The following is a 25,519-nucleotide window of genomic DNA, read 5'->3' on the forward strand; positions in this document are numbered from 1 at the left end:
CTCATTCCTCCCCCTCCCAGTGGGACATCCCTCTCTCTCTCTCTCTTTCTTCTACATCCATCTTTCTCTACTTTGTCCTCCATCCTTTCTTTCTTTCTTTTCTCATCCTCCTCATCTCAGCATCACCCTCGTCAGGAACAGCCTTCTTCATCACTCCATCTACCCCCTGCCATCACCAATGGAATCTGCCTGGACACAATGAGGTCAAAGGTCGGAGCAACAACACAAACACAAAAACTAGATCCAATGTCAAGGTAAAAGAAAAAGAACCAACGAGGGAAAAACAGCTCTTTATTTAAATAAAGGGGAAAAAGGTTCTTAAACATTGTCTGTTTTTGTTGTTTTGTCATTTTTTTTGTCAAATGTCCAATATTGATGCAAAGTTGAGTATGGAAACCCTCTTTTGTTAGCTCGAAACCAAAGGCTACAGTTAGTACAGCCACAACACCTTATATAACATATAAAAATACTATGACAAAGTCCAAAAAGCTCATAATATATATTACTATCTGTTAAAATGTTATTGTGTCAAGTTGTACGGCAATTTAAAAAAAAAAAAACTACATTAGTATGATTTAAATCAGCAACACATCTCAGTTTTTACACACTTTGACTCAACACAAAAATGTTAAAACTTCATATTAAACATCTTTATTTTAGCTACACATCCATATAAATAACATGATACTGTAGATAAAGGCTACATGTTCAGTGCAGCATTGGTATGATGTGTTCACTGGGGCTTGCTTATAAACCGTAGGAGTGGCGTCTCACACACACACACACACACACACACACACACACACACACACACACACACACACACACACACACACACACACACACACACACACACACACACACACACACACACACACGCACGCACACACACACACACACACACACACACACACACACACACACACACACACACACACACACACACACACACACACACACACACACACACACACACACACACACACACACACACACACACACACACACAGTGAAGCTCATTATGAAGGTGGCTTGTTTCTAACAAAAACAAATGCACACAAAGGGATTCCAGGGTTTCTGCATTGGTGGGAACCTAAATTCAAACTTTTAAATTTAAAACCTCTGCCGGTTTTTTTTTAATTTCTTTTTTCTGTCCCATTAGCTGACCTTGTTTTATAAAAGTAAAATAACAGCTTACTGCACTGGTTCCCAAACTTATTTGGACCATGACCCCATTTTGATTTCACAAAATTTCTAGCAACGCTAAAGGCATTATCTTAGTGACAAGAAGTGCCCACTCAGATATTTTTATACTGTATTTTATTTAACTAATATTATAATAACATTTTCTTTCTTCTTTTTTTAACTCTATTGTATTTGAACTAGATTTAAAGTGAAATGATAGAATACAGTTGTTTAAAATGGTGTGTTGTTTATGTTTGTTTTTTTAAAGATTAGTTTTCTAAAATGTATTTTAATCAGTCATTATTTCTTATCAATTACTAGAGATTTCTTGCGACCCCATTTAGATTCCAGGCGATCCCACGTGGGGTCACGAGCCCAAGGTTGAAAAACACTGGCTTCATGTGAAATAGTCCATCCTTATTGATACTAAAATCACATCCAACAGTAAAACAATGTCCACTCAGTGTGTTTGTATGTTGATGATTAAACCTTTATATTTCATTGGTTTTCAACAAGTTTTGTTCATGGAATGAAATGCTCCATAACTTTTATAAATCAGACTATTTGTATCTGTGATGTATTTTTTGGTGTATGGGAGTAAAAGAGAAATATCTTTGGCTTTTGAACTCCTGAACACTTTCAGCATTTTCAAACATTATTCATTATTTATCATACAATTTCTGCTCCAATCTACTGAAATGCCAAAACAAAGTAAAGATAATCCTTTACTGCTCACTGTTAATTATTAAATGCGTGATTGCAAGAATGGGATGTATCAGAAACATAGATTCATCAAGGTTTAAAGGCAGCCGTGATTACTAAAACTAAACCAAAAAACAAAAGTTGTATTATTTTATGTTTTTTTTCCTTTCATTAACTGTGTTTAATACTCGTCCTTTATTGTAACTTAACCTTGAACCAGCACTGGATAAAGAAAAGCTCTGAATAATCATGTCTCATTGTATTCCCACAAACAGAAAACCACAATAACCAACCACCACTTCCTGCTGGTAGAAATCAGGAAGTCTCATTCCCGTCCCCGACTCAAACTCAATCACATTCCCATCACGCAGTCTTCACTTTAACTGGAAGGAAGTGGAATATGACACATTCTTCCTTTTGTTTTCATTAATACACACAAAATGAAGTGTTTGTTAGCTGAGTGTTGCACTTGTTCACACATTATTCAAACAGTAGGTGGTGCTGACAATTAACTCTGATTATTTACCACCTTTAAACAGCAGTCAGCAAGGGGGTTTGCTGCCATATCATACAGCCTGTAGTCCATCCATCCATCCATCCATTTTCAAACCCACTTGCTCCTGTTTTACAGGGACAGTCTGTATTATCATGGAAAAACATGCTTGTCTACAGTGTCTAAAGACTATTATTATTTTTACCTTCCACTTGTGTGCTAGTTTTTTTCCCTATTCCTGTATTTTACATCTGCTAAAAAAAGCATCCTGTCAACGTGGACATCACACAGTACGCCATACACACAATGCTCAAAATAGTTTGATGCTCTATAACAGATAAGAACAGATAGGGCTTCAGTAGGTAATGATACTTCAAAGCCTTGCACTGTTATTTCCAGTAGGTGTTGGGGTCGTATCTGTAGAACATGTGATTTATGTTTCCAGGGCGACCGTGGCTCAGGTGGTAGTGGGTCGTCTTCTGATCGAGAGGTTGGGGGCTCGATCCCAGTACCTGACTATGTGTCGAAGTGTCCTTGGGCAAGACACTGAACCCTAAGTTGCTCCCAGTGGTCGACTAGCGTCTTGCATGGCAGTCCTGTCCCACTGGTGTGTGAATGTGAGAGTGATTGGGTGAATGAGCTGATGTGTAAAGCTCTTTGAGACTGCTTCAGTGTGGTGATAAAGCGCTATATAAAAGCAAGTCCATTTACCATTTATTTACCAGTTGGAGTTGGCTAACCAAAGAAGCTACACTGTTTAGAGCAGTTCAGCAGTTTCTCTGCATTAACAACTCAACATCTGTTGTACAAAAGACAGGTTGTGCTCTATATGTGGCCAGATTTACCATTTCATTCTTCTTTAAACTGACCTTGTAAACACCTAATTTTGAATCAGGTGTTTACCAGCCTGTCATTGCCCGATCCCGTTAGATCTCGGAAGCTAAGCAGGTCTGGGCCTGGTTAGTAGGTGGATGGGAGACCACTGAGAATTCCAGGTGCCACAGTGTGGTGGTAGTCACCCCAATGGTATCTGTCATTTTGTCCTTGGGCAAGGCACTTCACCCACATTGCCTAGTATGAATGTAGTGTGTTGGTGGTGGTCAGAGGGGCCGATGGTGCTCTATGGCAGCCTCGCTTCCGTCAGTCTGTCCCAGGGCAGCTGTGGCTACAATAGTAGCTTACCACCACTAAGTGTGGAGTAAAAGAATAATCCCTTAATTCTGTAAAGCGACTTTGTGTCCAAAAAAGCGCTATATAAAATTGATATATTAATATTACTGTTAAAATGGCCATTCAGAATTGAAATTAAATCCAAATTAAGTGGCTGATTTATTCTGATTTTAATTCCGAATGGAATAATTCCTCAATCTTGTAAACGTTTAATGCCGCTTTAAATTAACTCCGGTTGTTCAGCGCATGCTCGTCCTGTCGCGATGACGCACTGTTAGCGACATAAGCCAGGATGGCAGCCTAAAAGCAAGTGTTAGACTCGAGTCCAGACTATTTATTTGATAAGAGCTGTAGAAGATATGGGTCGTCCGAAAGTTCTCCTTCCACTTAACATCCAGTAGAGTGGAGACAGAGCAGCCGTTGCATAAACCGCTGGTTTTATTTGGCCAAAGTACGGTCTTCTATCTCCCATCTCCTCCACAGCCGACAAAAGTGAAACAGTATTTTTTTGACCAGCTGCTGCTTCAGAACTACAATCACAATAAAAGTGAAAATAGTACTTATTATGTGTTCTTCTATGTTGTAGCCAAAGACAATGTGTTGTGTGTTTTTTCCTGATACAGGTGAATACGTCACGTTTGGCCCCTGTCCAATCAGAACCCTTTCCAACCCCCAGACCTAAAGCATAATTGAATAAAGGCCAATAAATGTGTTTTCCATGTAAGCCTCAAATCAGAATGAATATTTCCATGTAAACACAAAGCAGAATTATTTAATTCTGAATTATTGAAAAGCATCATGTAACTGTAACCACTGAAAGTAAAAAAAAAAAAAAAAAAAAAAAAAAAAAAAAAAAAAAAAAAGCAATGCCAATTATGGGCTGGAAATAAAGTGGAATTATTCATTTTGTGAGCGATTTAAATTGAATAACATGAGGTCATTCTGTATTTAGTGGTACAAAAGCCAAGACAAAGGCATCTGCATGGTTTTTCAAAGAATTAGCGAACAATTAGCTAAGCATTTAACATTAACTTGGCAATCAGTAGTAGCATTTAAGCCCCAAGATAGAAAAATTAAAAAGAGTTCTTTTTCTATTTCTCAGAAATTTGAAAATGGTTGGTGATGGTCATAACGTGGTGCTAGTGGGAATTGTAGCTGTTAATGCTTGGAAAAATAGAGAAGAAAGGTTCAAAATAAACATGATTTCCCAACTGATCAGCAACAGTTAGACCTTATTTACTTTGAAAGAAAAAATGTTATGTACTATTCCATACTGATGTATTAAGACCCTGAAAAGCAGTGATCATGGTTTTTTTTTTGTGTTTTTTTGAAAAATGTCTATTTACAACCATTGCAAAGTGTAGATTCTGAGTAATAAATTCATCAAACAGTTTGAGCTTGAACCCTGTCTCTGTCTGCTGTTGTGGTCGTTTTTGATTGGTGGAGAGCAGCATTTACCCCTCAAATATTACACACACCAGGAGCTGAAACTGAAAGGCAAAGAAAAGGCTTTTCAACACACATATAGGGTTAGGTAGTTAGTGTGCAGGTTCTCCTGCAGCAGACATTGAAGATGAGAATGGTTATGAGGTTGACTTAATTTTAAACGTGGAGCCTGGAATACACAAAACTACAGTCTCAAAACAGGCTTGTTTGTCTGTGATGACGCCTCTTCCTACAGTGTGCACCCCTTTAGCTTGGTCTGTGAGTTGTGTCTTTAAATGTGCAGGTCTGCATGTGTGTGTGTGTGCACCATTACAACCATATTATTAGACACAGTCCTTGCAGCCACATTCCACAGGTTTCTCCAGGTCCAGTGTAAACGAGGACCCGTCGTCACATTCAAAGGTTAGTCGCCTGCGTCGAACCCTCAGCGGAGCACAACAGGTGGCCTTGCCAATGATCTGTTCACTTCCTGTCTGGCAATGACCTTGACACTCGACCCAGGAGAAGGGTTTGGATGTCTGACAGAGGACAGTGCCACGCTGCAGCCTGTGGTAATCCCTGATTGGCTGACCTTGACAGGGGGACTCTGTCGGTTAAACCACACACAAACATTGCTGGTTGAACAGCGTCGTGTAGGAGTTACAGTGATTCATTCTTCTGTATAATTGATCATTATCCCTGTAATCTTAAGTTGTTCTTTGTGTGTTCATGTGTTTTTCTTACAACAGATTGCACATATAACAAGGAAGTGGTGGTGCCAGCACTACATTTCCTACTCTTATTAACAAGTTAAACACATTGATGTTGGTTTACAGCATTCAGGGAAAAGATGATTAAAATAGACCAGGGTTAACAGACATTCTTTCACGGAATGTTTCATCTCCTATTATAAACTCCTATGTTGTTAAAGTTGAATGGTTATAGGTTAACCATCTGAAGTTGAGCGTGTACAAGCACACAAATGTGTGAACTTCAATGGATATATTGAATGGTTATATGCTTTGCAGTTTTCATACATATTGTTCCTTAGATCTCTATGATAAAGATATTAAAACACTAAAACCTCAAAACACAAAGATTCACTGCATCATTGACCATTTTTTGCACTTTTTAAACAAACAATCTTTTTACTGCGTTCCTCGGATTTGGTTCTCCAAAGTTTAAAACGTCCATCCCTCACCTGTGTCGCAGCTGACTCCGGTGTATCCCTGCTCGCACACACATCTCTCTCCCTCTTCTGTCTTCAGACAATGGCCGTGCAGACACAACAGATGCTGGCACGGAGAGGGCGACTCTTCTTGAAGGTTGCACAGCGCACCACGATATCCCTCTTCACAGTGACATCGGTACGTTTGTGCATCCAACATCACACACACACCCTTCACACACCTACGGAGTATCAAAGTCAGCCAATGATTAAGAACTTAGAGAAGCTGAGTTGAGTAATTATTCAAGATGTTGACAGAAGGTGTGTTCTCGCAGGATCTTATTCAGCTGGATCAAACTCCCTCATCATTCAGGGCCATGGCTAAGTAAGGGGTCATTCTCAACGGTTTAGTCCCAGACTCGGTCCAAATGGTCAGAGGACAGATGATAATTTTATCATCTTGGTTTGGTTCAGTTCTAATCTGTTCCAAACAGCCTCTGGTGCAGTTGCACAGGCTAACCGCTTGAGGGGGCCATTACTGGAGTAGAGACTTCTCTAGGTGCAAAACAACAATGGGTCAAAGCAAGCGCTTAAGGGTGCACAGAAACTTCTGCAATCACTATTTGTTCTTTCACAACATTCAACAATGGAGCAGCAACAAGATGCTTTTTTTCTGGTTTTAATGCACTGTTTTGCTTTAGGATTCTACTGATGTGAACAGACCCTTAGTCGTGTGCCAAATGCATGTTTTAAAAATCCCATTTAAAGGGGACATATCATGGTTTTAAATCCTTCCTTTTTACATATAAATCATGCAGTTGTGGTCTATATAAAGTGGAACTGCAATGCTTGGGTCTGAATTCCTCATTATTATAGCTCCACCCCTTTTCTACCCTTTTCTGATGTGCTTCTGAGAGCAACTCATTTTGGTGCTGTCTCTTTAAATGCAAATGAGACACTCCATACCCCGCCCCCTCTTCAGGTGACACTCGGTTCAACTCCACCCTGCTCGGCCATTTTTGTAGTTTGATAGAAGAGATACGGCTATGTAGCGGCGCATAAACTTTTTATTCAGAGGTTATTTACAAAATGTCAACAACAGAAGACTTGTCCATCCAGCTTTACATGTTTGAGCCAGAGTCTGACCCGGCGGAGCGAGATGAAAATGAAGATGATGAACCTGCAGAACCCTAACAAGTGAGCTAACACAAGCACCGAGCTAACGCTAGCGCCGAGCTAACGTCACGAAATGCATTTTAATACAGTCGTTTTCAAAGACAAAAACGGCAAAATGAAATGACTAATGAAAACTTTAGACTTAAATTAAATCACGTAGGCGTATCATCAAGGATCTAAAACGAGCACACAGTGCTAACATATGAAGTCTGAAGACGGTGCAACTGCTAATGCTAACAAAACAATGACAGGGATGTCTTATCATCACACTTTTTAGCGTTATTTACAGCTTACCGAAGTGCTCTGTTCGTCGTCTCCAAAGATAGAAGGAATTGAACCCTCAATCAGACAAAGTTTTTTGGTAAATCCTTCTTTATACTAGCGAAGCAGTCATCCTTGAAGTGCTTCGCGCACACAAAAATGACCTTACCCACAGATGTGGGTACATTTCTGTGAAAAATAAAACTCAACCAAGCACTTTGAAAAGGTTCTGATGCTGGGAGACGGTGTAATGAAGCGTGTGGGTTACTACATCCAACAACCAAACATTTTGACTTATCCTCTCGTAACTTCGGCATCCTGGAGCTTGGACTACAAAATAAAAGCGAGAAATAAAAATGGCGGATTGCTCGAAGTGTTGGACCTGGAGTTGATGTACTAATTTGCCAGTTCCGCTGCAAATACTGTGATGTAATAGTTCAAAAAACGTAATAGAGAATAGAAAAATCGAAACAGATTGAAAAATATGAGCAAAACCGAATATAAAGATATCTACGGAGCACCTGAAGAGACTAATTTGATTTTTTCTGTACTTCTAAGCACTCTAAATATACAACAAAATGCATTTAAGGGCTAAAAAAGTGGATTTAGCATATGTCCCCTTTAAGCCTTCTTACTTGCTGTCATTGCAGGGATTGCCATTGGTTGCCGTCATTACAGCGTCCAATCCAGTAAGGGCTCCTGTTATTGGTTGGTCACAGTGCTGTCCTTTCCAGCCAGGCTGGCAATGACACTGGGGTCCCTGAAACACGATGAAGACACAAGAATCAACATTAAAATTTCAAACTCTGAGAACAAAAAGCGTGTAGGCAAAGATTTTGATTTTAGGAGTGACTTTAACAACAATCTGTGTTTGACTTTATTAAAAGTCTTCACAGTAGAGACCTGTGCAGCGTTGGATTGGCAGATGCCGTGCAGGCAGTAGAGCTTGAGACAGGCCTGACATCCTGGCACCACACCGGGCTTCATGTGACTGAGGGTGAAGTCCTGCAACTCATGGTTAATGTAAAGGTTCTTGATGCAGCCGTGGAAACTAGACACATTTGTGGTTTGAGAGGACAGACCCATAGAGGCCGGCATCACCTCCTCAGGCATACCTGCACAGACGGCCCATCAGTTAGAACTGCTAGGGAATGATGACAGGTTGGTCAAGCATTACCTTCCTGTTCTCACCTCCCACATATAGCGGAGCCTCCCCTGTCACTGGTTGGCTGAGACTCTGGCTGTCCAGTGTTGTCGGCTCTCCTCCGTCCACGGACAAGTTCAACATCCGATTAAAAGTTACCAGTTCCACTGTGTGAAAACGTCCATCGTTCACCATCTCTGCACTATTTTAGGACAACAAGGGATATTTACAACTCCATTCTCCCTGATTCATCACATATTTGAGTATGTGACTATGTGTAGAACCGATCATACTGCAAATTAATAATTACACAAAAATGTTAAATGTCTTCTAATGTAGTGTTGTACTCAAGAGCACACTCTCCCAGAACAAGACTTGCCAGAGACCAGAATGCACCGAGGCCAAGACAAAGACTCAGGAGTCAAGACCATCAAAATCCATGACAAGGTTGAACAGTTAAAGAGCATTCTATATTCAATTTAAATTTTCTTTTAGATACATTTGACAGACAAAACTAATTTGTCTGTAACACTTTTAAAGCACAATAAGCAAAATCTCAAATCTTCATTATTTTAAAAGCCACCGATAGTTCCGGAATTATTTTAAATATCGGCTGACAAGATGTTAATTTGTCAGATGAATGAAGTCTAACATGTTCAGAGACTAAAACTTATATGAACTAACTTAACACTTTCTGCAGGTGTCTGACAAGATTTCCAAGGAGGCAGAACAATAAGTGAGCAAACAGTGAATATTTTAAGTCAAATGATATAACATGAATTAATCAGGAACAGTTCTAAGTGCTTCTCCTTATTGACATATGAAAGAAGTTGAAGAATAGAAGATCAGTGTTGGTCTCAACTGGTCTTGAAAGGAAGTCTGGCGCCTTGACCGAGACCGAGCAAAATGCTCCCAAGTACACAACAAGGCCAAGACCATCCAAATGAGGTGTTGAGACACTACAACAAAATTATTTTGCATTTTTGATGGAAATGATGGTTAGAAAAAAAAAAATAAAACCTTTAAATTGAAATATGTGCCAATGTCGCAAAGAACTTGTGTGAGCCTATTTGTAATAGTCGATTAAAAGTAATTCCTCTGATTAAAGCATTAAAAAAAATTATAATTTACTCGTATATTAAACCACTTCTATCTTTCTTTGAAAACTCATTTTTTCCTTGTCTACATTCGCGTGTCAGCTACCAATGAAATGAATCTTGTTAAAACACTCATTACTGCAACACACACACGCACGCACGCACGCACACACACACACGCACGCACACACACACACACACTGTGGGGGGTGGATCACTTCTAAATTCATGCGCACCAGTCTATCAAACGCGTAAACAAACGTGTACCCTGTGCCTGCACGTCTGCTCCTCTGATCTACATTTCCCATAGACTTAGAATGGGTACACGGGCACAATGCACAAGTCACGTCCGCATGTGTACTTGCTGACGTGTTAACATACGCTTTATGTGCATACACATTAAAGTGTATGCACACCTACGCCACACCTAGATGTGCACCTAACAAACATAAATATATCAGTCACACGTAGACGCAGGCGTGGCTTGAGTGAAGCTATAGCAATCAGGTGCGCTTCACTATGTCGCACCGTCTACGTGGCAAATAAACACAGAAAAAAATATTAGGCGTCCAGGCAAGCAGGCATACACATGGTTGCAAATCAGTAAGTGTGTGTTGAGTGTTGTATCCTGTCCAATCACAGCAACGATCTGACTCAGAGCGTAACACTACAGTCACTACCACTCAATGGATGGGTGTTGTGACACAGACTGTAACTGGACTAAATGGTGGTACGTTATACACACTTACTGAGTAAGTGTTTACATGTCATGCAGACGGTGCTACATAGTGAAGCACGCCTGAGCTCACAAAACGATAGATATCTGTTCCTTGTAAAGAAAATATTCATTTAAATAAGCACTTTGAAGAAATACTGAACCTTTGTTATTGTTTTGCATACAATACATTTGCTGGAACAGAGTTGCTTATACATTTCATTCATATTGCTACCACCACACAAAACACAGTTTCAGCAAAATAAATAAATGCATTGCGATTAAAAATGGTATTTGTTTTTCCGCACTATCAGCAGGACTAAAATATTCAGAGTAAATGAAAAAACAGTGGTTAAATGTTTCTGTTGCTATAGTTTTTGGCTCCTGGGGAAGGTTTTGTGGTGCAAGGAGCAGTTAATAAACATTTTTGGTGCCGACCACGTCCCCGTCTTTGCAGTCTGCTGTACAGTCTCTCACACAAAACTCTTCCTGTAGGTATCTGGCTTTGGCACTGATTGATCTATGTATCCTGGTCTAAACAGCATGGGAGATTTGACCTGATGCTATCTCTCAATCTTGATTATCTTTTCCTCTGAGTTAGTTTCCCCTAGAGAGGTTTTCTCTAGTGTTCTTTCTCTCTATCGTCACTTCTGCACCACTGCTCATATTTATATGTTGGTCTTATTTATTTTAAATATAGCTCTTAACATGTGTCATGATTTTTGCAAAGAGATGCCTGTGTATGTGTAGTTTGTTGTATAAAATAAAACAATATAACTGAATTAAACTAAACTAAACAATTTTTGAATTGAGCTTTTGACTTAAACTGACCCAACCAATCTACAGTTGCTTTTCATTTTGTTGGCAGTTGTCAATTCTAATTTGAAATGGTCTTTTTGATTATACTTAGTTGGGTTCTCAATTTTATTGCTATATTTTTTGTGCACATTCAGAGAATCAAAATCGTCTCTAAAATCTAATACAATTTTTATACAAGTGTGTGGTCCCTGTGGGTTTTACCTGTACATCATGGTGGCAGGATGGTTACCAGGATCATATGTGACCCTTACACGACCTTGATGGAGTTCCACAGCGATTGGCTCGTCGTCTCCATTATAAAGCAATATACCGTTATCCTCTGCTGTTGACACCTAAAAAAAAAAAAACACACACACACACACACACACACACACACACACAGTGTGTTTAAACCTCTCACCTTTATTGTCTCTTGTGTGCATGTGCTCACCTGCAGCGTGATGTTAGTTTGGGGCCAGTTTTTCACATCTTGCAGCTGAACGTAAGAGTCTCTGTCCACAAAGTTAACGCTGACAAGCTTCTGGCATTTGTCCCCCTCAAAGCCTGGGAGACATTGGCAGAGTGCAATTCCTGTTTTTTCCACACAGGGGGCCCCATTCTGACACTGTGCCAGCTGACAGGGCAAGAGTGTCGGTAGGGGGACCTCACAAAAATCACCACTGGACGTCAGAGAAAATGATAGAGAAAGAAGAAAGAAATGAAATATGAGAAATATTACAATGGTTCATCTACTCATCCTTCCATTTGTCTATCCTTCTATCTGGACTTTCCAATTCCAATGCACTAAGAATGGTTTTGAAGCGATTGGTATATACTAGAGATTAGACAGGTTTCATGACACAATACAATACACAATAGACACTAACTATCCATTTGATTGCTGTATCAATATATAGACATTCTATCCGTACGCAGAGCCCCTCATTGGCCAGTTTAGGTCACGTGACTAAGACTAAACCTAACCGTGAACCTAACCCTAATCCTAAAAATTGTTGCATTGTAATGTGGCACCAGTTAAATGCACCTTGTATAAAACAAGATAAAAAAAATTCAATATTAGCAAAATCTGAATTGTGTTATTATCTGAAATTGAATTTTTCCTTTGAGCTCCTCTACCTGAATCCCTGTGGACAGACACAGCTGTACCCATCCAGATGGTCCACACACTGAGCTCCATTCTGACAGTGATGATCCACACACTCATTATAATCTATGCTGCAGTCCGGCCCCACCCAGCCTGGTATACATACACACCTAAAACAAACAAACAAACAAACAGAATGTGTGTGTTATTCTCAGCTGGGAATCTACACCTCTCACTAGTGATGAAGTGAGAGGTGTGAGTGTTGGTGGGTATTTGTGTTACCTTGCGCCATTTAAGGAGCCGATGCATGTGGATTGGTGTTTACAGGGATTTCTACCGGGAGAGCAAACATTTTCCTCCTCTTCACAGAGGAGACCTGCGTAGAATGCGACATGAGCTGTGCTTTAAACTCTGATAGTAGGTGCAACACATCCGCTCTCAATCTCATGAGGCTCCAAACATTTCTTTGTGTCTGATCAATGTTCTGACACCTGTAACATACCTGTGTAATGCGGAGGACACAAACAGGTGTAGTTGCCAACTCCATCCACACAAGTAGCGTCGTTCTCGCATCCATGGTCCTCACAGTCATCCACATTTATCTCACAAAAAGTGCCATGGAACCCAAAGGCACAGGAGCAGCTGCATCAATGGAAGAACCAAGTTTATTCCACAACACCAGTACATGTATGACAACAAATTTATCAACATGAATGATAAAACTGAGATTTGTCTCAAACAATATTTATCTCTAACAGTGTTCTTTTATTGCAAATACTGGGATACAAACATCTCATTCCGAAAACCTCTTAAATTATCTCACTTTCAAACATGAATGCGACGGGGAGTGGTTCGTGGTCAAACTTTTTCATTAGAGTTTTCCCAATTTTTTATATAATTTACAAAATATACAAATATTTTAAGTGCCAAAAAACACAGGAAATTAAAAAAATGCGATATAAAATTTAAAGGTTCAAGAAATAAAATAAAGTAAAAACGTTTTAAAGGACTGCAGCAGCGTGATGACATTTGTCCCTCCTGCTTCCCGTAGCAACTCAGTGCTTTGTTTACAACATGGAGGACACCGCGACTGTTGTTTGTAGTGATGCACTGAGAAAAGAACACGGCTAAAATAGCGAACGAGCTAACATCGCGATCAGTGTGTGCTTATCCGGATTTAAAGCGGTGGATTGAGCGGTGACAAAATCGGCGTCTCCTGGCCGCTACGGGAGTGTGTAGGCAACTAGTAACATTGCTAGACACTTTTAATGCCATAATCTACATTGTTACTTTTAAATGCTTTTAATTGTTATATATCATTTTTATACTATCCTACCTGTCTAACTTTGTGATTTACAACTGCCAGCAAGTCTATCCCTCCATGTTAAAGCATATCTCCCATATTAAAGCCCATAAAGAACATGTAGAACATCATAAATAATAACAACGCCTGATTTGAGAAACTTACTCTCTCATTCTTTAAGTTACGGAAAGGTGCTAGACATTTCAAGCTGCCTTTAGGATTGCAGCAGTTTAGGTATGGTTCTGAAGCAAAAATGAAACAAAAAGTGGCCGCTGACGCAATTTTTCGTAGTCAACATTATCAGTTGTGTTACTAATCTTTTTTGCATTATTGTTTATGTTACACACACTATTGTTGGCGAGAATCTTGAGATGTTCTATATATTTGACGCTATGAATTATTTATTTTCTGTCCCCCCTGGCAAGAATCTCAAACTTCGCTAATGCTAATGTGAATTGTGTTAGCATGCCAATAATTATCAATCGCTTACACACCTCAAAAAGGTAAAATTACCATTAGTGTAAACTTTGATAATAAAAAAAATAAAACTTCTGGAAACTGCTGCTAATCTCAAAAGGTCTGCACAAGTTCTTCACTTTAGTTTGGCAGTCGAACCATTTTAACGCCAACTCTGAATCCATTCATTTTGACGGGTGCATGAAAAGGCCACCTCATTGGTAAAAGACCACCTCATTGGTAAAAGACCACCTCATTGGTAAAAGACCATCTCATTGGTAAAAGACCACCTCATTGGTGGCTGCTGGGAGACCTGCGACTCAAGGCTAATGGAATTGAGCTAGCCTGAATTGAAAACAAATCGCTGATCTTCACTCCCCCACCGCCACCTGGAACTTTGTTTTTTAACTGGATCTATTCAAGGTCGTCACACGTCATCTGACTGTTTTCAGCAACGGAGTGAAGAGATTATATTTTAACCATCTGTCCCCACCTCCCACCCCCCCCCAAGCTACAAGGAAGGTGAGTGAAGCGCCCACAAGAGGCTGACAAACCTTTCTTCTTCTCCGCCCTGGAAACTATATCAAAATTTTCGTCAAACTAAAAAAATCCAAAATACAATTTCGTCATGTGTAGCAAAACCCGATCATTACTGAAGTACATGAGGTTTTGTGAATTAATCAGATCAAATCTGTCTTTGTGTTTATGAACCTTAATACCATCCGATATCATTTTAATAAACGCTAATTTAATCTTTAAAAATGCACAAATTCTTATATTTTAGTCGACTATATCTGTACTGCCATTCAAAAGACTAAAACTAGATTATAGCTGAAATAGTCGTGATGACAACATTTTGACTAAAACTAAGTAGCATTTTACTGAAAATGATGACTAAAACTAAAACTAAAACTACATCAAATTTGGCTGTCAAAATTAACACTGATATTTGTGTTCTTGTAAGTTTAATGTTTATTGATTTATTGAATGTTTATTGATTAATTGGCAAAATAAATTCAAACATTTCCCCATTCAGACATATTTAAACATTGTTTTATTGGTTCAATTCCACTGTGGACCATCATTGAGGGACGTTGATCAAGTCCCTTAAGCATAGCTGCTCCCTGAGGGATGCCCACTACTCCTCAGGGATGAGTTAAATGCAGGAACAAATTTCAGGTATAGTATGTTGCACATTACAAGAGAGGTGATCTATCACCAGTTTATCCTTTCAGCTTATGCATCCACACAGGAATTTTCTTCAGGAAAGGCAATTAATTTAGTTAGATTTAAAAACTCAGAAATAATTAAAATAATTGGGATTTTTTTCTTCTAAAAAATGTTATATTGGATGAGCCCAATATTTATAGGGTGATAGATTACAAATGATCAGTGATGACTCCCACTTCAGTTCCAAGAGCCATAAAGTCAAATATGTTGTAACAATAGTGTGTTTATTTGAAACCAATTGAGTAATAAACATATTGTGCTTACTACTTTACGCGCTAAGCTTAATTCTTTTTACAGCATGCAGTGTAAAGATGTGTTCAAAACACTGCTTTTAGTTTTTCTTTCCCCCAATGATTTCTGCTCTACAGAGGCAGATTAGGGCCAATATTGATGAACAAAATAATTTTGGGCAAATCAAGAATGACGTCAAAATTTCGAGATTGAAGTCGAAAAGATGAGATTAAAGTCGACATTTTGAAAATACACTCAAAACACAATATTGTGATAAAGGTCAAAGGCTATTAAAGTCAACTCTACGGAAGCTGATGGAGATCAATCCTAATCAGTTTCCGTAGCTCCTCAGATTAGGTTTTATCTCTTCAAAGTCCTTAAAGAGATTAGAGCACCGTGTTTATGAGCTAAAAAAGAAATAATGTATTTATTAAACCCAACTTTGAATTATAGTTTAATGCATTTATCAATACACAACATTTTGTAGATGGTCACGATCTGCTGTTTCTTGTCATCTGGTGAATTGGCCCTCGTCAGCTTCCATAGATCTGACTTCATTAGCAAACCTTTGACTTTTAACACGATATTGTATTTTGAGCTCATTTAAAAAAAAATTCTACATTAATCTGGTTTTTTTACTTTAATCTCAACATTATATTTTAACTTTATTCTCGAGATTTTAATTTTAATCTTGATTTGCCCAAAAGCAAATGTTTGACAAACGTCAAAATTGGCCCTAATCTGCTTCAGTCCTGCTTGGCATAAAGTGAACTCTAATTTCAGCTAAACCTTCACGACCACAATGACCTCAAAGTTGCTTCCTCTAAAAAGTGTCTGAGGAAACAAAAGAATGAACACTTTGATGGTGATTTAAACAAACTGTTACCTAAACCCTCTGGTCTGCTCATCACTCAAACACGTCCCTCCATTGGTGCACGGATTACTGACACATGCATCCACTGGTGTCTCACAGTGTTTCCCCTGCAAACACACACACACACACGCACACACACACGCGCACGCACGCACACACACACACACACGCACACGCACACACGCACACACACACACGCACACGCACACGCACACGCACACACACACACACACACACACACACACACACACACACACCATCAGGAGGTCAACAGAGTAATTGGATTGGATTACGGTGGACAGATGTGGGAACAATATTAATCACCAACAACACGCAAACACACACGGATGATCATCACTTTTAAATATTCCACTCGGTGTTTGTGAGCATATGATGTACAGTATGATGACCGACGGGGCAAATGTTGTGATGATGACATGATGGGCAGAGGAACAGTAGATACTGACTGACTGACTGGATCACATGCACGCACGCATACACACACACGCGCACACACGCACACACACACACACACACACACACGCACACACAGTTGTGTACCGTATATCCTGACTTGCAGGTGCAGGTGTACCCCTCGGTGTGGTGGACTTGACACAAGCCCTGGTTCTGACAGGGGGAGGACACACATGGGCTGCATTTGGCCTGAATTGATGCATCGACAGAACCTGAATTCACACACACACACACACACACACATAGAAGTCAGTCAAATAAATACCTCTGCTTTCAAAAGTCATTATTTTTACAGTAATAAATAGACTTAAATCAAGCAATGGATGAATTCTGTGTTAAAGGCATTTTAAATGTTGTATCATGTTTAATGTGCTTTTCCACATGTGGCAATGCTGGAAAATGTGCAAATTTTGCATTAACGTTTAATGATTTTCTTCTTTAGTTAAAAGTTCAAACGAGGTTAAAATCTTCCTACTAACAGATGGCTTTTGGATTTTATTGCCAAGGTTAGAAAGTAATGCTCTGTATGTGGCAGTTTAATATCAAGAAGATTGACAGCACAGGCACACGCTGCAGACAGATGGTTGGGCAAATATAAAGTGAGTTAGGAGGTTTGAAAGGAACTAAAAAGATCTGTATGGGCGACTTTTGCATGCTAGTGGAATGCATTATGATAAAGGGGAAATGACCACAGAGCTGCAGCCCAGGGAAACTATTGTATTGTGACTGAGATACATTACTGTAACAATAACCACATTACATATTATTCCAACTACTGTGCATATGATACATCAATCCTTCAATAGTATTGCTGTAGTATATGTGGTAAATTATCTGTGTCCCTCCATTTGTTAGGTTGTGTAAAAAGTTCTATATGAATTATGACCATCACCTGTTTCTCATATACCTTTGTTAAACATAGACAGAGAGTAGTAGACAACAAAGCCTTAGAATAGACAGAATCCAAATATGAAGAAGCTTATTTTATGACTTAGATGAGTGGTAAGTTAGGGGTCCAGGATATATGCAGAAAAACACAAAGAGGTGAACAGGAGAAGTAAGAATTACATCTGGAGCAGAGCAGAAATAGAACTAAGTCGGCATTTTTGCAGTTTTACTTTTGAACACTTTAAATAATACTAAAACCAGTGACGTGCAGTCAGGAGGGGCAGGTGATGCAGAGCCTCATTATCAAAAGTAAAAAAACAATGAATTAAGATTAAACTGAGGCTTTTGCCTTTATTGGTCATATACGTTATGTTATTACAGATATGAAATTTGTCGTCTGCATTTAGCCCATCACTGAGGAGCAGTGGGCAGCCATTTTTGCAGAGGCTGGAGATCAGTAAGGGGTTAAGGGACTTGCTCAACATCTCACAGTGATGGCCCAGGTGAGATTCGAACCAGCAACCCTCCTATTACAAGCCCAGCGTCCAGTGTTTGCAGACACTTTTACTATACGTCCTAATTTCACATAGAATAGATAATGTATTTCACGTGTGTTTATTACATATTTGCTGTAAACTGCAATAAAAATGCGTCACGGAGCGTGAGGCTAATATGGCCGGAATCGGACTGACCAAGGAAGATTTTCAGTAATCTCTATTGAGACAGAGAGACTTTTAAAACTAAAAGAAGATAAGGAGGACTTTTACAACAAAGTCAGGGGTATTTTGGTCCAGAAGGATAGGCGAGGAAAAAGACAAGAAGAAGGTAAGATCTAATCAATATTGCTCTTGTTCCTGCCTAAAATCTGTGGCCCACTTGAGGATAAGCTAGTCTTTATTTAGCCCCTGAACTAAATGAGTTTGACACCCCTGAGCTACGCTAAAGCAAAGCGTCTTCGGTGAAATAACGCAGCAGTTTTTTTTTTTTTTTTTTTAAATAATAATATAGTGCTGATTGTGTCTTAGGACTCATTCATCTTTGAGCTTAAGGTTTCCTGTTTTTAGCTATCTCATCACAGGAAGTGTTACTATAGAACTGAATGTGTTGCCAACCAGTGTTGCCAACTCCTCAGTAAGGAGAGTAGCTATTGGTTGTCCCAAAAGGCGCTAAAAGTCGCTAAATGACATAATCGTCTATTTTGCATAATTGGCCATTTGTATGTAATCATAATTGACGCCTGCAGGAGAAGAAGAACCTCATGGGAGAGACTAAAATTTTTTGAAAAACACTGTAAATACTGTATGTTTAGAACTACAAATTAACTTTCTTCTGTTGATCCTTGTTTTTTATTTTTTTCTTATTTTGCCATTGAAAGAGGCCATAACGTCTCAGAAGAACTTCACTAATCAATCGATCTTTATTTGTTTATCGCCAATTCATAACACGTGTTATCGCAAGACACAGAAAGCAGGTCTGGACGCGGAGCGGTGTGGGTCAGGGTCTCCTCTGCTCTGACTGCAGCTGGGAGTGCGGCGTGACGCTCCTGTGAGACTGACAGCCTGTGAGTGTTTTGGAATTGGGGAGGGGCTCACGGTAGCACCCGCTGCATCACAAGAGTCTCAAATAACACCGGGAAAAGTAGCTAGATTTGTTGCTAGTAGCTTTTGACAAAAATAGTCGCCAAGAAGATCTGAAAAGTTGCCAGATTTAGCAAGAAAGCAACACTGCTGCCAACTTTTGTAACAGTTGCATGAGTTGAATCACCTTTGCTGAAGCGGTAAAAAATGTTGGTAAAAACCAAGAGGCCGGTCAGCCCCATCTCCATCCATGGGGTCAGTGTGGACATTGTGAAGGAGTACAAATACCTGGGAGTGGTAACAGACGATAAAGAGGATTGTGGGAAGAACAATGACTTCCTCTACAGGAAGGGCCAAAGGCGCCTCTATTTCCTGAGCAGCTGAGGTCCTTCTGCAGAAAAATGCTGAGGATCTTTTATGAGTCTGTGGTGGTGAGTGTGATCCTCTACGCTGTTGTTTGCTGGGGGAGCTGACTGAGGGTCGTAGACGCCAACAGACTAGACTCTCTGACAGTGGCGATAGAGAGGAGGAGCCTGTCCAAAGTGAAGGCCATCTTGGTCAATGAGTCCCACCCACTCCATGATGTGCTGGTCAGTCACAGGAGCAGCTTCAGCACCAGGCTGATTCAACCACGGTGCTCCACAGAACGCCACAGGAAATCATTCCTGCCTGTGGCAATCAAACTTTACAGTTCATCACTGTAACCTCACAGCTTTGATTGTTGTAAATATCTGTATCATATTTGTATTAATATTTTATAAATATCTGTATCATATTTGTATATTTGTATTAATATTTTATAAATATCTGTATCATATTTGTATTAATATTTTATAAATATCTGTATCATATTTGTATATTTGTATTAATATTTTATAAATATCTGTATCGTATTTGTATATTTGTATTAATATTTTGTAAATATCTGTATCATATTTGTATATTTGTATTAATATTTTGTAAATATCTGTATCATATTTGTATATTTGTATTCATATTTTTTAAATATCTGTATCATATTTGTAAATTTGTATACAATTTGTATATTTGTATTATTACTATATTATCTATCTTACCTTTTTCTTTACTACTGTAATGTGTGTGCATCTAATCCTTATTTTTAACGGTCTTTTACATAATTATACACTTATTTAACTTTTATTCTTTCTTTCATCATTGTTTAACGTTTTTTATTCTTTCATTTGTGATATTTTCTTGAGTGGCTGTAACAAAAGCAATTTCCCCCTGGGAAAAATAAAGGAATTCTGATATGAGATATAAAACACAACCAGTAGTCAATGTGCAAGCTGCCAACTAAATGGTGAAGTTAAGCTAGTCTATAAATGGGTTCAAATATTTGTGAATCTGACTGTGAAAAAGTCAATGCCTCACCAGCCACGAGCCTCACCGCACGTCACCGACTAAAATCACATCAAGGATCCAGAATAAGACAAGAAGACGTCAAAGGAGAAGATACAACATATCAAATATTGTGTCATGTCACAATCACAGAATAACTTTTTAAACACTTAAAAGTGATCAGGACGGTCATTTTTCATTCAGATAAAGACATGTGTGGGCCTCATAGATCAATAAATGTAGAGAGTAAACACTCTATTGGTGACATTGTTGGACAATTTTTGCACATTGCATTGTGGGATGTGGAGTCCCAGACACCGATGCACAGAAGTGTTTTTACTTCATTCTTGATTACCGTTCCTAGCAGCTTTAAGGTCATCCGTTCAGCCTGATTATTATTTAACTAAAAACTATTTCTAATTGTCTCGTATGTTACACATTGTATAGCGTTCTAGTTCTGTTAAATAATGGCCAACAGGTGTCGCTATCTTGATTTTAATCAAATCATTATTAATCTCATTTATTCATAAAGTGGTTTATAGAGATTTGCTTTTTAAAGCCCTGACTGCATCTTCTCTCATCTATTTTGTGTATGTGTGTGTGTGTGTTCATGCGTGTGTGGTCTGTATACAGGTAGGTGGTTTTACATTTATCGCATTTCTTAATGTCCAAACAACTATTTTCAACTTTCTCCCTGTGTCTCAAAGCTCTCTCCTGCATGAAGGTGTTGGAAAACCATTTGAGGGAACATCTCACAGGATTTGAATGTTTGAAAAGACAGCATTTAACACCATTGTCAAAGTACACAAGGCTGGTACCAGAGCCCATAAAGGAAGGATCTCACCATCTTCATGCCTTAAATAGCGTGTGAAAATGATGAGTGTGATAAATATGATGGTCTAAATCTACGAGGTTCCTATTTGTTGTGTACCTCATTAGCCTTTTTATATAAGCACAAGTACCCCCTCATCACATCATATGTGCCCCTTTATATTTATTGTATTTAGTGTGTAATGTGTTTCAGCAGCCTCACCTGAGCTTTATCATCTGTCAATAGCAGAGATGGACAACTTCTATCAGAGTGGGGGCCACAAAAATCTGATTGTCTGATCCGAGGGTCACATTATCAACATTCATGTTAGCCTTTAAAATAAAGACCAATCTGTGCATTAATACAGGCAACAACAAAGGGTTTTGTCATTGAAGTCTTTTTGTGTGATTTATCAGTTTTTAGACATTTTTTGAATTTTTGAAATTTTCTTGTCAATACTGCAAATTCCTGTTGCCTTTTAGTGTGTTTTTCAGTCATTAACTGTGTTTTTGTTATGTTTTTGGGTTATCTTTTGTTATTTTGTGCATTTTCGTTGGCATTTGAGAGTCTTTATAGTCCTTTGGTATATGTTGCTGTTTTTGTAGTCATTGGTGTTTAAGTTGTTGTTTAATGCTTCTTTGTTCTCATTTTGTGTACACATTATAACGTTGTTTTCTGTGTTTCCGATGTTTTGTGTGTGATGCTAACTTCATTAATAACAATTTTTTTTGGGGAGCCGCACAAATTTAGACCAAGGGAGGGCAGCATGTGTTCTGCCATTTACGCCTGGTCTATAGCAACACTAATTATTATTCATCAGACATTTTTGTCATTTTAGCACTTTGGCTTTACTGTGTCTTGAAAATTCTGCTTATGAAGCTTATGAAAGCACTTGATATCCATCTTTTATAATAGGTGTTGATTATTACTTTCCTGTACCTCTTGTAATCTGTTGTTTAGATGTAAATGCATCCTTAAGGCTTTCTCCCATTGCTTAAAAAAACATTTAACAATGAATCAGTCATCATTTATTAAAGCATGTGGTCTATGACTAAAGGCAGTAATGAAAATTACCAAGTATCTTACCTACTTGAGTCTTATTTTGTGGATACTTCACACTTTCACTCCTACTTTTCCATTGATGTCCTCGTTACTTGTTCTAAACTCAGACTTATCTATAGTTGTGTAATGTAATATTGAACAGCTCTTTGTTTGTTTTGTGAATAATGATGATTTTGTTGGTTTGATGTAGTTTTATTACCTAAATGTTCTGGAAGTTCATGAAACACCACACAGTGTATTACAGTATTATAAACAACTATTTGTTAACAGATTGTTCATCAGTGTTTTCTTATTAGCAATTATGATGATGAAAATGAAATCTGTTTTTTTACAGATGTGGTCTAAAACTTTTAAAATGTACTCATTAGAAGATCTATGCCTGCACCCATTAGAGCGTCAGCCGTGCACTGTTGAAGGGGAGTCCTGTCGGAGAACTCTTCTTCTCTGCTTCATTGTCTACTACAAATCTGCAGAGTTGGAACTGTCGCCTTCCTGCGGTCACAGATTTCTTTCAGGTCACAACTGTTTTTATCCTCTTTCAATAAACCAAAGAGGTTTACATCTGCATCTTTACTTTTTCCTGATTATTTAGAGCAACCAAAAGAAGCACAAGTTGTCATTTTGACTGAAAAAGCTGCTAAATTATCTTAAAAGCAGGCAGAATGTTTCACTTCAATAGAAAACAATGGGCTGTTTACAGGCAGTGGGGGCGTGTAACATGATCAATCACGTGATTTCAAGATGTCTCTAAAACGATAAAGTAGTCCCATTTTTAAAAGTTAATAAAGAAAATGATAGTGCAAAATAATTTTGTTTTATTAGGTATAGATTTTTTAATATGTACATAGGTTTTAGGCCACATTTGTAAAAACAGTAGAGGATCGCTTTAAGTTATACTTCAGGATGTCTCAGCATGTCGCATCAAATTAACAAACCATGACAAAATACAGCATTAAAATACATTTTAATAACTGTGTTGCACTGTTGTGTTGGGAGTGTACTGTGAAGTGCAGCTCATACACCTGCCATGACCGCTCGCTCGATCTCCACCGCCGGGAGAGAACCAGCCATAATCACCCAGGCAGGCATCGGTGAAGGGTAAAGAGGTAGGTGGGAGCGGCTGTGTGTGTCTCTGCTTGTGTATTGGTTGAGGTTACAAGGGGCGGGGTCAATTAGCATACATGCAAAATATTTAGGTTCAACATTTAGATTTAGATTTAACATTTAGATTTAGATTTGATATTTAGACTTAGATTTAACATTCAGATTTAGATTTAACATTTAGATTTAGATTTAACATTTAGATTTAGATTTAATATTTAGATTTAACATTTAGATTTAACATTTAGATTTAGATTTAACATTTAGATTAAACATTTAACATTTAGATATAATATTAAGCATTTAGATATGATATATAATATTTACATTTAGATTTAATCATTTAGATTTACATTTAACATTTAGATAAAAGATTTAGCATTTAGATATAAGGTTAGGTATTTAGATATGATATATAACATTTAGATTTAACATATAATATTTAAATTTAGATTTAGATTGAATATTTAGATTTAGATTCCACATTTAGATTTAGATTCCACATTTAGATTTAGATTCCACATTTAGATATAATATATAACATTTAGATTCAGATTAAATACTTAGACTTAGATTTAATATTTAGATATAACATATAACATTTAGATTTAGATACAACATTTTTACACTTGGCACCCCATAAATATGTTCCCTGTGAAAATGTTCCACTAAAAACTGTTTTGCTCATAGTGCTCACCCTGACACTGGAATTTGTCAGCAGGCGTGGTGAGCAGCAGCTTGCCCTCCATGCCACGAGGACCAGCACAGCGGGCGATACCAGGCTCCTTGTAGCCACTCTTCACCCACTCTGAGAGCCACAACAGATGGCAGTCACAGTAAAGAGGGTTGGCTCCAATCGCCCTGAGAGAGTAAGGAAAGAAGAGTGAGCTCTTTGTGACGGGAAAAGGTTTGGGGTTTAGGAAAACTGAGGATGAGCACATCCATTACACAACCCATGCAGTGCAAAAACATACATTTACATAACAGCAAGCATTAAAAAAATCAGAATTAGACTGCTTTGCATAAGTAAAAGCTGAACACAACAGTATACACACTGCTATAGATATAGGCAGAGTGTTAGCAATAGACCATCGATTACCATCGATCACCACGATATGGGATGGTAGTAATGTTTGTAAATACACACAGAAAGGTTTAAGGGACCACATCATGATCACATGCGTACTGATTGAATTTCATCCCATGAGATTAAATTATATAATGTTTTTTATTAGTCGACAAAAATATAAATATATTTTCATATAGTTTGTGTTAACATGTTTTTTTTTTCCCTTTCTTTCCTCTTTTCCTCAATTTCTTTGAAAATACCATAGACATGGTTCAATGATATTAATATTTCTATATCAAACTTCCTATAGAGAAGAAAAAAGGCAAAGATTATTTTGAAAAAAATGTCAGTTTCAAGGACACAAGGGGGGTTAGGAATACCAGATATGTTCTTGTATTATTTAGCACATAATTGTCAGTATTCATTGTCCTCGTCATACAAAACCGACCTACCAGTCCCAGGCAGTTGGAAATGGTTAGAACAAGAAATGGTGAATGATAAATGTTAAAATGCGTCACTATGGTATCTGATTACCTGTTCCTGTGAAGTAGTTAGAATCTTACAAAAGTGCCTCAGAATTATTGGTCTAATACTTCCGTCACGCCCTCTTTGGAACAATTCATCTCTCACAGCTGGCAACAAGCC

At 38.3% G+C, this 25,519-nt stretch overlaps 1 protein-coding gene across 1 annotated transcript in view; it reads right to left on the reverse strand.

The window, feature by feature from the left end:
* Positions 1-4,534: 4,534 nt before the first annotated feature.
* LOC114480157 (slit homolog 1 protein-like) overlaps positions 4,535-25,519 on the reverse strand; it is a 115,392-nt gene continuing 94,407 nt past the window's right edge. Inside the window, exons 26-38 of the mRNA XM_028474065.1 lie at positions 24,503-24,666; positions 17,095-17,219; positions 16,546-16,640; positions 12,942-13,081; positions 12,722-12,815; positions 12,472-12,609; positions 11,786-12,014; positions 11,557-11,687; positions 8,772-8,926; positions 8,484-8,695; positions 8,216-8,340; positions 6,177-6,385; positions 4,535-5,582 (exon numbers count right to left, since the gene is read on the reverse strand). Coding sequence (XP_028329866.1) covers positions 5,320-5,582; positions 6,177-6,385; positions 8,216-8,340; positions 8,484-8,695; positions 8,772-8,926; positions 11,557-11,687; positions 11,786-12,014; positions 12,472-12,609; positions 12,722-12,815; positions 12,942-13,081; positions 16,546-16,640; positions 17,095-17,219; positions 24,503-24,666 — 2,080 coding nt within the window. The 3' untranslated portion in view covers positions 4,535-5,319. The remainder of the gene's footprint in view (positions 5,583-6,176; positions 6,386-8,215; positions 8,341-8,483; positions 8,696-8,771; positions 8,927-11,556; positions 11,688-11,785; positions 12,015-12,471; positions 12,610-12,721; positions 12,816-12,941; positions 13,082-16,545; positions 16,641-17,094; positions 17,220-24,502; positions 24,667-25,519) is intronic.

This window comes from Gouania willdenowi, chromosome 1 (genome assembly GCF_900634775.1).
Source record: "Gouania willdenowi chromosome 1, fGouWil2.1, whole genome shotgun sequence".
In the NCBI taxonomy this organism is placed as follows: Eukaryota; Metazoa; Chordata; class Actinopteri; order Blenniiformes; family Gobiesocidae; genus Gouania; species Gouania willdenowi.